The sequence below is a fragment of the Cyanistes caeruleus genome, chromosome 7 (genome assembly GCF_971803275.1).
Source record: "Cyanistes caeruleus chromosome 7, bCyaCae1.hap1.1, whole genome shotgun sequence".
NCBI classification, from domain to species: Eukaryota; Metazoa; Chordata; class Aves; order Passeriformes; family Paridae; genus Cyanistes; species Cyanistes caeruleus.
The window spans coordinates 25,645,383-25,664,591 of record NC_141707.1 but is presented as its reverse complement, the minus strand read 5'-3'; the positions used below and the strand labels follow the sequence as shown (position 1 = coordinate 25,664,591).

General features: G+C 59.3%; 1 protein-coding gene across 2 annotated transcripts in view; it reads left to right on the top strand.

Annotated features, from left to right (window-relative positions):
* Window positions 1–19,209, top strand: part of ASIC4 (acid sensing ion channel subunit family member 4) — a 62,985-nt gene that overhangs the window by 21,323 nt on the left and 22,453 nt on the right. The window contains exon 1 of one of the 2 annotated variants that reach the window (XM_086896681.1): window positions 12,745–14,047. The exons of the other annotated variant lie outside the window; for it this stretch is intronic. Within the exon in view, the coding sequence (XP_086752807.1) occupies window positions 13,472–14,047 (576 nt within the window). The 5' untranslated portion in view covers window positions 12,745–13,471. Of the gene's footprint in view, window positions 1–12,744; window positions 14,048–19,209 lie in introns of those variants that run through there. 2 annotated transcript variants of the gene reach the window in all.

The window sequence follows — 19,209 nt, the reverse complement described above, 5'->3', positions numbered from 1 at the left end:
CTACGGGAATGAGAGGCAGCTATGCTGCCCAGATGGAGAAGCTCCCCCAGGACCACTGACTGCCAGGGCTGGGTAGGGAGATGACCCTGTGGGAAGCCCACTCTCTCTCTGGCCCTGGCTGACCCAGCTGTCCTCATGGCTGCTCCTGGAAGGGGAGCATGCAAGGATGGGATGGGAGAGCTATCAGCTCTCAGGGCTGAGGGGTCACAAAGCCTTCATCCCTGTGGCCCGGGGAAGGGATCCCAGGGCATCACTGTCTGGAGGAAATTCCCAGCATGCCCCGGGGAAGGGGAACTATAAATAGCTGCTCAGTGAAGGGCGGAGGGGGACTGTTTGGGAAGCTGCTTTGTGAACAGGACAAAGAAGAGGCGTCTTTGCACTTGCTCTTCATTAGCTGCCTTCCTCTGGCTGGCCGGGCCAGGATGCGCTCACATCGAACGACAGCAGGATGTAGCTGTCGGTGTCAAGGACGCGAACAATAAGGGCTTTAAATAGCAGCGCTGCCTTTGAAACCCACTCGCCTGCGCCACAGACAGAGCCCAGGAAAATTGTGCGGCATGAGAAACCAGGGATGTGGGAGCGGGGGTGCCCTCGCCCCAAGGAAGGCACCCCCAGTGCCACAGCTGCTGCCCAGGACATGTGCAGCTCTGCCCAGAAGTGCCACGGGCTGCCGGGGCAGACGCACCCCATCTCCTCTGGCAGCTCCTAAGCAGCGATGTCCAAAGCTGCCACTGTATGGTCCCCTGAAATCGGATAATTGGCAGCACCTCCTTATGCCGCCAGAAGGGTTCCTCTTGGTCGCTTTTTCTTTTCCTCCTGCTCTGGCTCCTGGGCTCTAAACTCCTCCCACCTTCCAATAAGAGATGAAAGAGCCCTGAGGGAAGGCTGGCGGCATTCCTTCCACACCGGGCACGGAGGAACCTCTCCACCTCCATCAGGATGAGCCAAACAGCCAAGCGGCATCATTTGGTGGCACATGAGATGGATAAAGGTGCTTTGCTGTCCTGGAGAGCCCAGCTCCATGCTGTCCCAGTGCAGGACAGCCCTGGGTTGGACACGGGGTAAGGTGCTCGGGAGCAGCACATGGGGCTGGCGGAGAGAAATCGGAGCCAGGAGCCACGTGTGAGCACGTGTGTGTGCACGGGGGGCCCGGCTGTGCGTATTAGCAGGCCCTTAAATCAACACAGCACTTCAGACAGGAAGGAAATAGGCTTTGCCGACGGCAGGAGCGGCACTTGCTTTGTGCACATTACAGAACATCAGGAAAATGTCAAATTTACATAAAAATGATACAAACTCATTGGAAGAAACATGCATCCAATTATCGGCCCCAGCGCTGGCACGGCTCTGCAGCCAGAGGCTGGCCGGCGGCTGGCTGCAAGGGACCCAGCCCCGGGCCACGCATTTCATCTCTGGGTGTTTAACATCAAAGCTGCAAACAGCCTCAGCTCGGCCGGCCGCCGAGCTCGCCCGCTCCCTCCTGCCGTGCCACTGCCACTGCTATTGCCACTGTCACCGCTATTGCCACTGCTACTGCTATTGCCACTGCCACTGCTATTGCCACTGTCACCGCTATTGCCACTGCTACTGCTATTGCCACTGTCACTGCTATTGCCACTGCCACTGCTATTGCCACTGCCACTGTCACTGCTATTGCCACTGTCACCGCTATTGCCACTGTCACTGCTATTGCCACTGCCACTGCTATTGCCACTGTCACTGCTATTGCCACTGTCACTGCTATTGCCACTGTCACCGCTATTGCCACTGCCACTGCTATTGCCACTGCCACTGCCACTGCTATTGCCACTGCCACTGCTGCACCACTCGGGCACACGGGGTGCAGGGTAGGGGTGGTAGTGCCCAGCTGAGGCTGGATGAGATTCAGTCCTGCTCCTGCCATCCCCAGTGGGGAAGGGGCTGTGTGATTGCAGGACCCCGGTATGGCAGGGGCGCTGAGGGGAGGTGGGAGCACAGCTGAGCAGCCTCGAGTAGCAAGGATGGACAGCTTGCTCATGCAAAAACACCCAGAGATTTTTCTGGCGCCAGGTTGGGACCCCGTTCCTGGCTCTATACTAGGCTGTCCCGGTGGGCCCTTCCCTCGTTTCTGTTCCCATAGTATGGCCACTGGCATCCCCAGGGCAGGGGGAAGCCACATCTGGCCCATCCCTCCTGCTGTGGCCCCTCAACTGGGCAGCATGGACTGGGCACAACAGCCTCCATTCTTCTGGGGGTGGGGGTACCCAGCGGGACCAGGGATAAACAGGGGGATGTAGGCAAGGGCTATCTCAGTGAGTGCATACCAGCCTTGCTGGTATCACACCCTCCTGCCCAGGATTGATGGCCCATCCTGCGGCCCCTTCCCGGCACGCTGAACTCTCCATTTCTGTCCCCGCCACCCGGCGGGATTGATGTCTCACTGAGCACAGGCAGCGGCTGTAACTCATGCCCGGGAGCCGGGCTCCCGGCTCGTTACTCACCGGGCACCGTCACCACATGAGTTACAGCTCTGCCTCGGGCTGGGACACCTCGGTGATGAGGGGTCAGGGCAGGGGTGAGAACGGCTGAGGCAGGGCTGGGGCAGGGGGCAGAGCTCTCTCTCTAAGCTGGCTCTCCAAGCCATCCCTCAGGCTGGCATCCCCGGCACACCCACATGCAGCCAGCTATCTGCCTCTGTCCCTGGCTGGGAGGTGGGCACACGTGGCCCTGAGGAGTGATGCTGGGGTCCCGGCCAGGGGTGGAGGGTGGCACCGCAGCCGGGATTCCCCCGTACCACGCCCGCCAGCTGGTGCCCAGGCTGCAGCGTGCGGGGGAGGCTGACGAGCTGTTAATTACAGGTGCTGCTTGGCTGGTGCAGCGCGTCTCTGCTGCTCGGCTGGCAGAGCCGTGCGGCGGGTGACACACTCCATGATAAATTGATATCCCGTTTAGCATCAATTTTCCCTTCTCTGGTGGCAGACAGCTGTGCTAATGGGTTGGGACAAGTGAAAATGAAATAACAGGCCCTGAGCACACCGGCACACGCCGCACTGTTGGCACTACTGCATGGCTGTCGCTCCCCGAGAGACAGGCAGGACCCCACGCACCCTGGTGTGGGAGAAGCGCAGGGCTGGCAGCCTCCAGGCTGAGCTGCCTTCACCGCAGCTACTGGTGCCCACCCGGGGTGGGTTCGTGACGTGGTGCGTCAGCACTAGGTGCCTCCAACTCTGGTGTTTGCAGCACCTGGAGAAGCTACTCCTTGCACTAGGCTTCGAGGCTGCCACAGGAAGAGGGCTGGCTGCGGCATGACCAGCTCTCCATGGTCAGCGTGAGACTGCGTGGCGTCTGCATCCGCTTGGCGTTCGCAATGCATTTAGAGGGTGGTGACTTGGCACATTTCTTATAGCACAGCACATAACTAGGAACCAGTGAAGGATTTGCTTGGCATTCAGTGCCCATGCTATATTGGGTATTTGCAATGCACACAATGCCCGAGCTGATGTGTGCAGCATTCCCAGTGCCTGCGCCAGATTTGGTGTTTGCAATAGCCCGTGGCACTCTGTACCCACACTCGCACACTCTTTTCGGTGTGCTCAGCACCAGCCACATGCTTGTTATCAGGAGTGTATTTGTCAAATTGGTGCCTGCAGCGTGTTTGCAGTCATGGTGTGTGCAGCTCTTGATGCCCACAGTTTGTTTGATAATTGCAGAGTGCTCAGCAGTTAATACCTGTGGCATCAGTGTTATTTACACAGCCCTTACACTCAGTGTCAGCAGCGCTCGGCATACACAGTGTGCTCAGGGTGTGCACCCCGCCGCTGATGATGTTTGCAGCACCTTCGGTATCTGGTGTCAGCTGTGGTTTTGTGTTTGCCAAGCGCTCAGTAATCTCTCCATTCAAGGTGTGCCCTGCGTCTGTTCGACTTGGCATTTGCGGCGTAGCCCGTGCTCGCACCAGCCAGCTCTCGGTGGCGTGCTCGGTGTGGCGATTCCTGCGGTGTGACGAGTGTTCACAGCAGACTGCTGGCGCTGTGGTTGGTGCCCAGCACCAGGGCATGTGCAGTGCCCGCGGTGGGCTCAGCCTTGGTGCCCGCAGCATGCTCCTGCTCGCTCCTGCAGGCGTGAGCGCCTGCATCCCGCCCCAGTGCCGAATGTACTGCTCACTCACAGAGTGCTCTGTAAGTGCAGCCCGTGATGTGGTCAGCACAAAGTTCCTGATGCTTTTGCCATTTACACAGCTTGCTGCACGGTGCTAGTGCTGTTCCTGCTGTCAGGCCGGTGCTTGGTGCTGGATACCGGCCTGCTTTGGAGCAGCTGCACAGTCTGTGTGCACAGCTAGCATTAGCAGTGCCACCAGCCTGTGCTGTCCCTGTTGAGGCTCACTCCAGTGCGCTCAGAACTCACAGTCCGTCACGCACCCCATGTTCACAGCACAGTTTTCTGGGTCTGTGGCACATGTGGCACCAGAGGTGCCCTCCATGCTCAGCATCAGCTGCCAGTTTGCAGGGAGCTGGAGCTTCGTGCTTGATGGTGACATGTTTTCAATGGCCCAGTTCACCCTGGGGTCAGTGGTTCCAGGATGCTCAGCAGTCAGATGTTTTCCCTACTTGCAGTATGCTGCAGATGAAGACCAGTGCGATGTCTGGAGTTTGTGATGTGCACTCAGTGCCAGCAGTGTGCCTGGGGTTTGGAGCACACAGGGTGCAGAAGGCACCAATTCCTCAGTCCCTGGCACAGCGCGTGTGCCGTGTTTGCCGCGTGCTCTACAGCCAGGTGGGCACTTGCCTTGCTGTCAGGGCTCGTGGCTGATGTAGGGGCCCATGCATTGTGCTCAGTAGCAAGATGTGTGCTGTGCCTATGCTGTACTCAGTCCTGGGTCCCCTTCCCAGTGGCTGTCTCCAACTTCCCACTCACCTTGCAGTCCCAGTCTGTCCACCACATCTCCACCAGCCATCAGGGGGCAGGGGCAGTCCCAGGCTCCCAGCCCCTTTGCCCAGCAGCCTGGGGAGGACAGGCAGGGTGCCCCACCGTGTGTGCCATCAGTGGAGCTATGGCATTAAGACTGAGGTTTTAATCACACAAATGCTGGAAAATGGGGAGCGATGGTTCCCATGGTAACACTAACTCTGCCCCTTGCCCGTGGTGCATGGCTGTGCACGCGCAGGACCGTCACGGGCACCATGCAGCTGAGCTATGGCTGTCTGGGGAACCATAACTCCCAGCCTCCTGACTTGGGTGCATTTAAAACCTCAGCCCTATTGCTGTGCTGAGGCAGCTCTGCTGGCAGTTTACGACTCTGTTGTTTTTAGGAAAGCCAAATGGGAAGCAGGAGCTGCCTTGGTGAGGTACTGCAGATGGGACAGGAGGAACAGTCCAGGGCCAGGAGGAGCCACAGGGTGCTTGACCCAGCACCAGGTGCCAATGACTGCAGGGGTCAGGGCGGGATGGGGGTCTGTGGGCACAATTGAGTGTGAGGGAGCAGCTGAATGATGTCTCTCAGGGCAGATCTGCGTGCTGTGCTGGCTGGGCACACTCCCATCCAGATTCTCTCATCCCTCAGGGATGGGAGGGAGGAGTGGGGTGCGTGGGCACTAGCCCTGCTGCCCAGTGTGGGTGCTCCTGTGCCAGCATTTCCTGTGCCCTGCGCTAGGGCTACTTGCAGGCTGCACTTCTCCAGAGGGCTCTGAAGAGCCTGGAGATGGACTTCCTGACACTGCTGGGTTGGCATTCAGCCCTGCAGCATTCATCACCCTTCCACTCTCATGCCAGTGCACAAGAGACCTTCTCTCTGGTGCAGGGTCAGGGCTGTTTGGGCTGGGCTGGGGCCCTCATCCTCCCTGTACACCACAACAAGGCTACATCCTTCTGCACACTGACTCTCCAGTATGGCACAGCTCTTGGCATGTCCCCTTGGCTGTGAGATGACATTCCAGCTGTGCCAGCTGTGTTTAGCAGCAGCACTTCCCATGCCTGCAGCTGTTCATGCCAGCATGCCAGCCTGATGGGGGTGTGTGGGGCAGGGCAGGGAAACCCAGCTGGTGCTTGGGGGCTGCACATTGTGGCTGAGGCTCACCCAAGCATGGAACCTAGTGCTGTTGAGACTGCCCACAGCTGGGCAGGGTGGTCCTCCAGCCCACTCCAGTTCATCCATCCAAGCATCCCCTGCCCAAAAATCAGAAAATTATGGTAGAGAAACCTTAGGAGCTCAAGCTTCTTCCAGATCCTTTTCCCTGAGGGTCTCCTGGCCTGCCCTGTGGTCAGGGAGGACTGTGGCTATGGTGAGCTGCCTGCCCTCCAGTCACCTTTGCTCACTTGTTGCTTGGGAGGGAGTTAAGCACGGTGTTGATTCTCTCACAGCAGGACTGGGTGAAGCTTGTCCATCTCTGGCTGCACTGGCTGGAGCATCTCCCAGTGCTGCCCTCCCTGCCCAACTGCTGCAGCTCCCATAATGTATTCATCCCAGGATGCCCCGCTGCAGCTGCAATATAATTATTGGAGTTTAATACACCATTACCTTTAAAATTTTATAAACCACCAGGCAGGTGACGAGTGGTGGAAGCGGGGGGTCTCAGGCTGTGGACAGAGGGGCTGTGAGGGAAATAGTGCTGGGGACTATCCCAGCAAGGTGCTGAGCTTGTTTCCCTGCCACGCTGGTGTTTTTGCTAGCAGTGCAAGGCCAGTGGCACTCCAGGAGGGTGCACCACTGCCAAGCTGCTCAGCACAGTGTGGCCATGTGCCAGCCTGCCCGGCTGCCCTCCTCAAGATGGCAGGGAGAAGGGAGGACCAACCAGCTGCAGCAATAAAAGGCTATAAAACCAAATGACTGTCTCTGCACGCTGCAGCGATGGCTCCCAGGGTGTCTTCCTCTTCCTAACGGTGCTGAGGACAGGGGGGACTGTGCACATCCCATTGCCCTTGCACAGAGCCAGGGCTCCTGCTGCCGTGTGGCCGCTCCCTGGTCACGTCTGCGACAGCCTTTCCAGCCGTGGGGGATGCTCTGAGGGTGGTGAGGCCATTTCCTCCAGTCCTCCCACGCAGGATTGGAGGGCAGCGTCAGCCAAGCATGACCTGCTGCTGGTCACGGGCCAGCGAGCATTGCCAGATCCGGAGTCAGGAGATGGGTGCTGGGTTGAGCATCCTGGGGATGCTGAACACCCTCTGTGCTGACATGTCTGGGCATCCTCCTGGGGAGGAGGCTCTGTTTTGCTCCTCTGAATGGATCTGGGAGGCTTTTAGGTTTGTTTTCTCTCTGTGAGAATGTTTGTGCAGTGCGATCAAGTGTCTCACTCGATTTGGGGATGGTTTGTCGTGAGAAGGTCAGAGAAGAACATGGACAGAGGGTGCTGGCTTTCAGCCTGGCAGAGCCAGGGCAGTGCAGGTCCATGGCATGTGTCTCAGATGGAGACCAGAAGCAGGGGCTGCTGCACATGGGTGGGAGCTACACAGCATCCACTGCCTGCTGCCTCTTCCTGGGCACAGGGGCAAGAGTTGGCTGGGTGAACATTTCTGGGAAGAGGAATTGAGGAGGGTGACAAGTTAGAGCTCACTGTTCACCAGGGTTAAATACCATGGAATCTGCCTGGGCTCAGCACAAACCCTTTTCTCCCATGATTAGGCATGGTTTGGACCAATCATCCCATTGAGTGTCCATGGGATCTAACCCAGCTCTGATGCAGGCATTGTCCTCTCAGCCATCAAACAGATGCTTCTACACCCACATCCTACTGAAACCCACTCCTTAAATTTCTGGAGGCAGGACCTTAAACTCAGTGTTGTTTTCTTGGCAGCAGCAAAAGGTGTCCAGGGCACCTTGTGCGAGCTCATGCACACAGCTTACAAAAGAGACTTTGTAATTGAGGTTTTGCGCTTAATGAAGGAATAAATTGAATGGGAGTGTTGTCTTTAATTGGGGTGTTGCATTAATTAAGGTATTGCACTTAATTGGGGTAAAGCATTTAATAAGGTATCGTGTTTAATGTGGGTAGTTTACGTAAATAGGGTCAGTGCGTTAATGGGGTGCTGCATCTCCCATGCATCTGCTGGCCCTGGCGGACTTTTCATCTGTCACACTGGGCTAAACTGGGGACCAGGACCACCAGTGAGGCTGGTCTGTAGCACTGGAGCTGCCATCTTCCCCATCCCAGCATGATGCAGCTGGTAACAGTGCTCAAATCAATGACTCTGCTCCTACCCTGGTGTGTACAGCTCTCTCCCACCATTGCCAGTCCCACCACTCCCAGTGGGTGCAGGAGGATGGTGAGGAGGTTTCAGCAAGTGGGGTGCAGGCAGCATTACTGCTCCTGTGCCTCCCCCCCCAGCCAGCTCCACAGCAGGCAGTGATGCCTGGCATGCTCATCACAGTGTCGCCAGCCCAGCTCTCCTGTAATTGGAGTGGACATCTTGTCATCCCACATCTCCCCACAGCCGAGGCTCTTGCCGTCCTTGCTGCAGAGCCTGACCTGCTGGGCAGGCGCCGGCAGCGTGCCGGGGAGGCCATGGAAGGAGGCTGTTCTTGTTAAGCCAACGTGTCTGCAAGGGTCTCAGAGGATACAACTTGCATGAGGCAGAGCTGAGTGCTGCGGCCAGCTGGGCTCCGCAGTCACGTTCCCTTCAATTAGATCAAAAGTAATGATTGCCCCAGATCCACTTCCCTCTGGGTATGGGGCCGTGGCCAGGGCCAACTCTGGAGTGTGAGGAGCTGGCAAGGAAGATGTAGCAGCCAGCTCACAGGCTTGGGCTGGCAGTAGAAGCACTCAGCAAGCTGGATCCATATCCCAGCCAGTTTGGCCTAGCAGAGAATCAGGTTGGAGCTCCGTGATGGACAGCTGCCTACTGACCACTACCAGGTCTGTAACTGTCTGTTCACCCTTGTCCCCCACCCTCCTGGGCTGCCCCTGCCATGTCACTCTTGGTCCCCTGGGCTGATCCCCTGCATCCCTCCTGAGGAGCTGCAGCCCTGCAGGCTGGCTGGGAGGGTGAGCTCGCTGCAGTGGCACAGCACCAGTGCTGGAGTGCAGTGGGAGTTTGGATCTTGGTATGGGAGTCAATCCATTGGCAGGGTGACAAGAAAGGGAAATCACAACCAAACCCTCATCTGGACTGGGCTAAGAATAGAAACAGCCAGTGCCTGTGTCTTGGAGGGGATGAATCACCATGAGGGTGCTGGAGGGCACCACAGCAGGGTCAGGTTCACCAAGCATCCCTCCAGACTGTGGGGCCAGCTTCTCCCATGTGTAGACTTCACCTATCTCCTGCTGTGTTCTGTGGGTGTGTCAGAGCCCTGATGTAGAAAGACCCCTCCTTCTGTGCTCAGTTATTTTGTCCATGGATGCAGCCTCTTAACCTCCTCCACTCTCACCCAAACCTCCAGTGTCTCCAGCTGGTCTCCATCACTGCTCTCTGTTACTGTCATCCTCTATACTCATTACAAGTTGTTTGGATTTTTCTTGATGTGTGTCCCGGACCAGACACAGGGCTCCCAGTAAGGCCTTGCCGCCAGCAAACACTTCAGATGCCTCACGAATGATTCTCCTTCTCACGCAGCCCTGAGCAACGTTGTCCTTTTCACTGAGTTCAGTGCAGTTGCAGGGCTGCCAGACATCCCATATTAAACTGATAGATCCCATATCCCAAATGAATGAGGTTTCTCCTATTTTCTGCTAACTCCCAGCTGCTTTTCCAAGCATCTGCCTGGCTGCTGGGCATCTGGAAACACAGCTCCTGCTCACACAGATAACTGCACCTGCAGAACATGTCCTGCCTGAGGGTTCCACCCCTCTGCGTGCCTTGTTTATCCACCTGGGATTGTCCTGGGGTTTGCTGTTAAACTCAGACAAGCTGATGTTGCTGCCCACTGCTGAGCCAGGCTCTGTCCTGCCCTCCTGCCCGCTTGGCAGCCCTGCCCTCCAGCCGCTCGCCCTCTGCTTGCTGGGCAGATTTGCTTCCCGCCCCAGCCCAGCTCTTGTCCTTTTGAATTGTATCTGATTGTTTTCAGGCCATTTCTCCGATTTGTCAACATCATTTTGAATTCCAGTCCTGTCTTCCCTGGCACCCGCAGCCTCCCCCCATCATCTGAGTGTAGTACATGGGCCCTGTGCCAAGTCCCTGACGATCAGCATTCCCCTGGCTGGGGGGCACAGGGGTAAGCAGGAGAAACTCCATTTTCCCAGTCTGCTGGCAAGCCCTTGGCTGGCTCTCCCATTCTGTTGGCTTGCTTGCATGGTGGCTAGTGAAGTCAGCACAGGAGCCCAGGGCATTGTGCTTCTCCTTATTGTTAGCATCATATCCAGGGACTGGATGAGGGGCCATCAGGGGGCAAACAGACGCTGTAGCTGCAGCTAGACCGCAGGTGAAGGGGCACTACACACCACAGAGTCCCCCTGTGTGGCCTCATGCCCCCCATGTGGAGGCACTCAGCCGCAGGTGAGAGGCTCTGGTGTGGAACCTTGAGGACCTGCAGGCGGGGCAGAACCAGCCTTTCCTAGCTCATGCTTTGTTCTTTGCCTTGTCTGGTCTGAGTAGAAAGCAGTCCCTAAGCCCTACTGCCCAGCTTCCCAAGCCATGCTGCTTCCCCACTCCCTGCACCTCCTCCCCACTGTCTCTCCCAGCATGTTCTCTCTTCCAGAGCTCCCTGGCTGTGAAGCCACAGTCCTCCCCTCTGCAGGGGATGGGGCTTGCTATGGGTGCCACTCACTTGGGCACACCTTGATCCCAACCCATCCTGGCTGCATTCTAGCCTTGGCTAATCCTGCAAGGGGATGAGTCCCCATCATCCATTTGCCCTTGCTGGGTGGACAGGCAGGAACAGAGTACAACCGGAGAGGAAGGGAGGACAGCCAGGAAAGGAGACGGGAGAGGACTTACATCTTTGGCCACACAGGAAGGGACCATGCTGTGGGGATGGTGCTGAGACATGTCCTCAGTCCAGGTGGCACTTGATAATGGAGCTGAAGATGCCCAAAGAAAGCAGGGATATGTGATCCCCTTGGTATGGGGGACAGGGTCCTGCGGGGAGCCAAGGTACAGTCCTGTTTCCATGCTGTGGCTGTCCAGCACACAGGACACTGGGCTCCAGCTGGTCCCACACTCACACAGCTCAGTTTGCCCTGTACCTCAGGGTCTGCATTTATGGGATGACCTAACTGGCAGACCCTCTGTGACTTCATGTCCCTCACAGCCACAGAAGTAGAGACTACACATCCTGCTCTGCAGACCCAAGACCCAGGGCTGGCCATTGCCTGCTTCCATGGAAACTCCTTGCCACAGGATCAGGCCCTTTCTGTCCATGGTCCTTGCTGGGCCAAGCATCCCCCAGAGGTCCAGGGGTCCCTGTGGATGCAACTGGGATCTGGTGGCTATGTGGCTGGGGCACCTCTGGTGGCAGCAGCGTTTGGGTCACCTGCCCAGCCTACTCCTACCATGTCTTTCTGATCTGGAGGTGCAGGGCTGGCATGTGCATGCTGCATCCCTCGGGCAGGGAGAAACCGGCGGCTGGGGCTGTGCGTGCTCCTTGCTGGAGGCAGCCTATCATGCTGTATTGACCCACACAGAGGCAGAAACATGTGTGCCATGCACAGATCGATGGGAAGATTGAAGATGCATGTGCGCTTGCCGGACGACTGGGGAAAGCTTTGCCGTTGGCATTGGCAGCACAGTGAAGGTCATGCTGACCTGCGGCGCAGTCCCCGAGGAGAGGCAAGGCCTCTTGTCGCGCTCATGGGCGGCTGTCTCATCACTTGTCCTCCGGAGACCCTGGATTCCCTGCCAGGCACGCACCTTCTCAGCAGAGCCATGTCTGCTGGGGTGGGGGGGGAACCGGCGCTGGGCTTGTTCTGGGGACAGGGAGCTGGTATTTCCCCCTGCCACAAGGCAGCATCGCAGAGGGTTGCTTGACTTGTGAGTGGGTTGGTTCAGCCTTTTTAGCTGTGCAAACCCTCCATCACCAGCTGGTGAAACCACGGCAGGAAGCTGGAAGAGATCAAAACTTGCTGGCAGAGGTGCTGTGCATCGGGAACAGACAGACCTAGGTGCCGTGTTGTTGGTGCCTCAAGGTTGAACCCATCACCTCATGACTGAGCCAAGCAAGCAGAGCCCCACTGCCGCGGGCAGGACGGGGCAGGAGGGCACCCTGCTTGTCACGCTGCCTGCAGGGCAGTGCTGCCACGGGGGCTGGGTGCTGCCTGGGGCTGTCCCGGAGGGAGCAGACCCCGGGAGGAGCAAGGGCTCGGCAAGGCGGGACAGGGTGAGGGATACACCGGCTCAGCCTTTCTAGCAGAGCTGGTCACTGCCTGTGGTGCCCCCCACTTCTCGTGCGCTGCCGTGGAACAATGAGGAGCAGCGAAGGAGGGAGGGAAGAGGGACAGAAATGAAGGCGGAGGAGCCCATCCCGGGTGCACAGCGAGCGCAGTGGACAGGGGGGCGGGAGGCTATACTGCCGCCCTCCTGGCCCCGGGGCACCGAGGAGCACGGCGGGGGCGGGGGGAGGCACGGGAGAGCGCACCCCTGGCGCCCCGTGTTCAGCTCCGCTCCGGCGGCGTCTCGCCGGCCGGATCCCGCCGGGACAGCCGGGGCCGGCACCGGGACGGCCGTGACTCGGCGCTGGCCGCCGTGGGTCGCGGCAGGGAGGCGGTTAACGGCCAGGGAGCCGCCGAGGCAGGAGGAGTCCGCAGGCGGGCGAGCAGGAGGGGGCCGCCGGGCGAGCTGCCCGCAGGCTGCCCGCCCCCGCCGAGCCGCGCCGCGCTCTGCCCCGGGGCGCACGGGCCGGCGGGGCACGGCGGGGCCGGGCGGAGAGCGCGGCGGCAGCGGAGACGGCGGGGGACAGGCTTCGTGCCCCGCCCGCCACGGCACGGCTCGGCACGGCTCGGCATCGCGCGGCGCGGCACGAACGACTCGGCATCGCACGGCGCGGCACGGCTCGGTTCCGCTCGGCACGGCTCGGCTCCGGCAGCTACCGAGCCATTCAAACAAGTGGCTCCGGCAGCACTTCGGGGCCGGAGCTGGGGAGCGGGCGCAGCGTGGCTCCCTGCCCCGGAGGCGCCGGGCCCTTCACACTGCCTCTTTTCTCTGACGCTTGCTCTTTATTTGACGATGAAATAATGTTGACATGTCTTGAATTATTAAGTATTCCCTGGATTTTATTAGCACATGATGCCTAAATGCTGCCTGTATCTGCTGGGGTCTTAACCAGAGAGGAGCGAAGGAGAGAGGCAGAAAGACAGAGCGAGGGAGAGGAGAGAGAGGGGTTTTTGACAGCTGTATTTGTGCTGATAAGCGAAGGCACAAGGAGACGATCGACTAGTGAGACAAGAGGGAAGCGGCGGCTCGGAGCTGCTGAGAGGGGCTGCGCTTCCCTCCCGAGACGGCTCGGCCCTCCCGGTGCCGTGCTGGGGCTTGGGGGGGACCCGAACCCCCTCCCAGCGCCTGGCCGGGCTCTCGGCCGGTGCCTGTGCCAGGGGGCAGCTCGCTGGCTGGGCACACCAGCTGCACGGGGCAGATGCCGATTGAGATCGTGTGTAAAATCAAATTTGCTGAAGAGGATGAGAAGCAGAAGGAGAAAGAAGAAGGGGACAAGGAGAGCCTGATCGAGGAGCCTGCCCGGCCCCGCTCCCGGGATCTGGCCACCTTCGCCAGCACCAGCACGCTGCACGGCTTGGGACACATCTGCCGGTCGGGACGGCTGGGCGTGCGCCAGACCCTCTGGGCATTTGCCTTCCTGGCCTCGCTCGCCTTCTTCCTCTACCAGGCGGCCAAGTCAGCGCTGCTCTACCTGGAGCACCCCCACGTCATGGCCCTGGACGAGGAGGCCATCCGCGAGATGGTCTTCCCCGCCATCACCATCTGCAACATCAACCGCTACCGCCACTCGGCACTCACCGACGCTGACATCTTCCACTTGGCCAACATGACCGGGCTGCCCCCCAAGGACCGAGATGGCCACAAGGCCACGGACCTGCTCTACCCTGACCCCGACATGGCTGACATTGTCAACCGCACCGGCCACCAGCTCGACGACATGCTCAAGAGCTGCAACTTCAGCGGCGAGAACTGCTCGTCCCGTGATTTCACTGTGGTGAGTGCACACCTGGCTCAGCTTCCCTGGGGGCCCCTACCGGCACGGGGGGCACCCACCCGTCCGCGTGGCAACCCAGCAGGGCTCCCTGGCTCGCTCTGGCTGCTGAAGTTTGCATCTCTCTCTGTTTGAGTTTCCCTCCAAGTTTCACATGGAGAGAGGGAGAGGATCCTCCGTGGGAGCTCTCAGCAGGGCTCTGCGCCACAGGACTGGGCTGCCGGCAGGTCTGTGCCTGAGGGGCTCACGGGCAGGAGCCGCGGTGGGTGAGCAGCAGGGTTCAGCGGTCCCCAGGGTGGGTGTGCAGCTGTCAGGGGGAAAGCTATGGCACGGAGTCCTGCTCCAGCCTGCTCTTCTTTCCCCGGGTCACAGTGCCCTGACGCAGGGTGTTTTACCCAGCGAGAGGGGCTGGAGCAGGGGGGCAGGCAAAGACCCCTTTGCACATAAGGGGAACCTTCCCGCATTTGCGGGATTAGCACCGGGATGTGTGGAAATGTGGAGACCGCCGGCATTGCACACTCACGTGTGCACATGCCGAGCGCAAATGCCGAGCTGCTCCGCTCCGGAGGCTACAGCCGGGCGAGCGGGGGGCTGCCCGGGGCTGCCCACTCACTGCCCGGGACTGGCAGCAGGGCCTCTTCTAAGCAGTGCCCAGTCTGCCCAGGCAGAGAGCCCCTGGCCGACCGCCGCCAGTGTGCAGCTCTCACCAATATTGAGCCTGGAATCACAAATCCCCGCTGTGGTTTGGGAAAATAAATGTGCTGAACGGGCGGAATACCTGATGGGACCCTTTTCAGACCTTAATGACTCTGGAAATGAGCCGCCTCTCTCCTAAGCCTGCCAGGGGCTAGTGCTCAGCTGGCTCCCGCCTTCTCAGGAGCTGTGCTGCCAGCCGGACCCCGCTCCGTGCCGGGGAGCAGGCTGTGATGCCATGGGCTGTGCAGGATACCGGGGAAGAGAGGAGGCTCCGTGGGGCTGGAAATGGCTGATGCAGCACGTTCCGTTTCACTTCGTGCCCATCGGTACAACGCCTGCTCAATGTGCAGAGTGATGCTGTCCCTGGGAAAGCGACGTTTGGTGGGGGGGCTGCCCTGTGCGGGGGGGGGGGGTGGTGGCATGGGGGCACTGCAGTGGAGTGACAAGGAGCGGGGGACAGCGGGCGGGCAGCCCCACTCCTCCTGGGGATTTGCTGGGCTCTGTGCCTGCTCTACGCCAGCTGCTTGAGTTTGCCGGGAAGCAGTGTGGTTCAGCAGGGTTTGGAGCAGGAAGCTCTGGTGCTGGACAGTCCTGCACGTGGCTTGGCCATGCTTACTCCAGCCCTGGGATCCTCCTGGAGGATCCTGCACAGCTTTGGTTTGTGGGGGAGGCGGCGAGCCCAGCCTTGTGCTGGGCAGTGGCAGTGCCTGGCAGTGAGATTTGGTGTGTGCTGAGCTGCACTGTGATGCTGGCAGGGCAGAGCTCAGGTGGATGGGGCAGTACAGGCTTCCCACAGCATCAACAGAGTGTGTGGCATGCACTGTGCTGCATGGCAGTGAAGGGTGACCACCAGGACAGTCACTGGGACCCAGTTTCTCAGCATGTGGCCATGCAGGACCAGCTGGCCTGCCTACCTCATCTGTTTATGAGAATGCCCTGGGGATGCCCAGGCAGCTGGGCTCTGGTGTGCTGGCACCTGCACTGGAGCAGGTTTCAGGCATGAGAATGGCTAGTGCCAGCTGACCTATGGGCTCATGGCCAAAGAAGGGGACTACAAGGCTCCTAAAGCCTGCACTCACCCTGTCCACAGCTCAACACTTCTGGCCTTTGAGGCATCAGGGGCTGTACCTGTCACCTCTCACTCGCCTGGAGCAAAGGGGTGAACCTGGGGCAGGAGAGGCTGCAGAGATGGGTGTGGGGAGGAATGGATGAAGACGTGATACACCTCTCTGCCACACAGCATGTCCCAAAGCCTTGCCAGGCAGCAGTGGGACCTGTCAAGGCATCACACCATTTGTAGCTGGAGCCTTCTACTCCCGTTCCCTGAGCCAAATCGGTCCCTTGTGCCTCCTGGGAATGACTGAAACACAGCACAAGCTTCTTGGCAGGCAGGTTGAGTCCCAGCTGTGCTGTGTGGGCTTGGGCACTCCTCATATCTGTGGCTCCAGTGAAGAGGCACCCAGGCTGCTCATGTGGCGGGGAGCTCCAAGCTTTGTTGGTCCCATTTCTGGGTCCCTATGTGAACCTTCATGTTCAGAAAGCGTTTGTACCCGCTCTGCTGTGAGTGAGTGTGAGAGTCACAGCATGTCCTAGCAGTGATGGAGGGTCCCAGACTGCAGCATGTCCCAGTAGGGCAAATGGCTTGGGGTCCCAGGGCACCCAGCCCACAGCGAGCAGCCTCTGTAGCAGAGGTTGTCCCGCAGCGATACTGGAGAAGGGAAGGAGCTATCCCTGCAGCCATGCTTGTAGGAGTGCTGGAGCCTTTCCCTCTGGGTATGAGGTGGACTTTGTCCAGAGGCTGGAAGTTTTTCAGCATGAGAGTGGCCAAGCTGTGGGGCTGCCACCACTGCCTGTCCAGGAGCAGGAGCAGCGCCAGGGCTGGAGCGCGTCCCCTCACACTGCTGCTTGCAGCCCGTGCTCACGCAATAAATAACTCGTGCGGATCCTTTAAGTAAGAGCCTTGAATGGTAAATGATCTTCCCCTATTCAACGTCACAAATCCACATTCTTTATGGGACAGCAAATTAAGAAACTATCGGGAAAAAAAAAATCCCCGGCGTAAGCATCTTCCATGTAATAAAGGCCGGCTGGGCTGTAAATCTCCCCAGCGGCAGGGACAACCCTGAGCTGCAGCGAGGCTCCCTGCAGCCCCGCTGACAAATGTGCCCCCTGTGCCGGCTGCTAGAGGGCCGTGCTGGAGCTGTGGCAGAGCCTTTTCTGACCCCAGGGAGCTGTGCCGTGCTCCGCAGCCCCCCAGTCTCTGCCGTGCTCGGGGGCAGTGCCCGGTGCCGGGCGGCACACTCCGATGGATGCCTGGTGAGAGCGCCGGGCACGGGGCGCTCCTGGCTGGGCGAGCGCAGCTGCAGAGCTGAGGGTGCCGGAGCAGGAAATCAATGGCACTCTTTACATGCCATTAAGCAGGAGGTTGAGAAGTGTCCCCACGGGGCTGGGGCTGAGCTGCTGAGGGTGCTTTGCGCTCGCCCTAACCTCCCTGCCTGGCATCCCGGTACAGCCACAAGCCGAGGCCAGTTCTGGCCATGCCAGGTGGCAGGCGCTGAGGGAAAAGGGAGCCTTCCCAACGATGCTTTGGAGATGGGGGTGCAGGCAGATGGGGTGTGCAGGAGTTTGGGGGCTGTGGGAAGAAGTGCGAGGAGGGGGCCCCTCAGTTGGCAGCAGCATCCCGCCTGTTTGCCGGCAGTGGCTGCAGCGGGAGCCTCCGCTCGCGGCCGGCCAGGAGCCCAGTGCCTTTCTCAAAACCTCATTCGTTGTCAAAAGCCTTTTGTTTGTGATGTGTGGCTGCTGAAGCCAGTTGTGCCGGGGCTAGAAGCTGCGGGGGGAGCAGGGAGGTTGCTGAGAGCTGGCAGTGCCTCTCAGAGCTGGCAGCGGCCCCGGCTCTCCATGCTAGGCCTCCTGCCTTCCCGGGATGCGGGTGGTGTGAGGGGGCTCCCCAGCACCCCATGCAGAGCCCAGAGGAGGAAGCCCTCTGCTGAGATGGGTGGCATCCTCAGCTGCATTCCACATGCACACAAGAGATCCTGGTTCAGGGGGTGGGCGGGGGTAGCAGGCTGTCACCTCTGCCTCCTCCCAGCAAGCTGTTCCTGACATGGGGACTCTCTGACCTTTCCACCTGAATCGTACTTAATAAATGTCACATTTTCAGCCTATTTTTACTGGGTAAAAGAGATGGACTGATTGTTTTTCACCTGCTCTGCTCTGCCTGGTGCCTGCTCAGTCCCTGGCATTCAACCACTCAATTTTCCCTGTACTCTTGTGCAGGGCTGGGTCCCCCCAGCTGCTCAGTGGGCTCCAACTACTGCAGAACCTGCTCTAGCTGGGTCACAGAGTGGCTCTCAGGCCAGGCAGTGCCATACGGGTCCCAGCACAACATCCATCCCCTTTGGAGGGTGGCATGGCTGTGACTTCAATGGGTGTCCTGCCATGCCTGGCAGGGACTGGCTGGGCTGGGGCTGGTGGTGTCAGTGCCCAAGAGAGACTGGAGCATCTCTCACTGATCCCATGCCTGTGAGCTGGTCAGCCTAGCCCATCTGTGCCCATCTGGGTCACAGCACTCCACTCACTGCATCCACATCCTGCAGTCCCAGCCCAAAACTTGAGCCAGCTACCCAGGGGCTCACAGCCCATCTGGAACCCTCCAGCCTCACAGTCTGGCCACGGTGCTCGTGCATTTCAGGCCTATGTCCCGGGTAGTGCAGGCATGTCGCAGGTTGGCCGTGCTCCTGTCCGGAGCAGCGGCAGCGGCATCTCCGGCGCTGTTACACATGAGCCGCCTGGGCACGGCTCGAGGCGCTGTTTGTGCCAGAAAACGGGGGACTTTAATGCAATTCGTTGCCATTTAATTTTACACAATTCCTGCTGCTTAATCCGCTGAGAAATGCTAATTTATACAATTCACGTCTAAAAATAAATGTCAGTCCAGCAGCTCCCAGCAGCGGGTAGCTGCTCCCACCAGCCCCCACCGAAGCCTTCTGCAGGGACCCCAGTCTAGAGCCCACCTTGCTCCCTGCCAGCCATGCTGCTACTCCTTGTCCTGAGTGCTCAGGCTCTGGCAGAAAGTGTGTGGATTTGGGGATAATGGGATTTTGGGACACTGCAGTGGGAGAGCAAGGGGTTGGCTGCACCTAGGGGTGTCATTGCAAAGTCCCTTGTGACAGTGGAGCAGGGTGACAAGGGGACAAGCAGGTGTCTTGGCAATCTGACTCTTTCAGATGGCTAGGGAGATGTTATTGGTGTGGGGGTCATGAGGTGTCTTTGGGACCACTGCTTCCTCATGGATCCCCCCAATAAATCTGGGTGCAGCCCCTTGTACAACTGCACCGTGGGCTGTGGCTGGAGGTGCATGGAGCAAGAGGGGTGCTCAGTGCAAAGACCTGGCATGTCACCACCTGGGCTGCACATGAGGGGTCCAGCCACAGGTCAGGTCAGATGCCACCTAGTTGGCAGGTATTAAT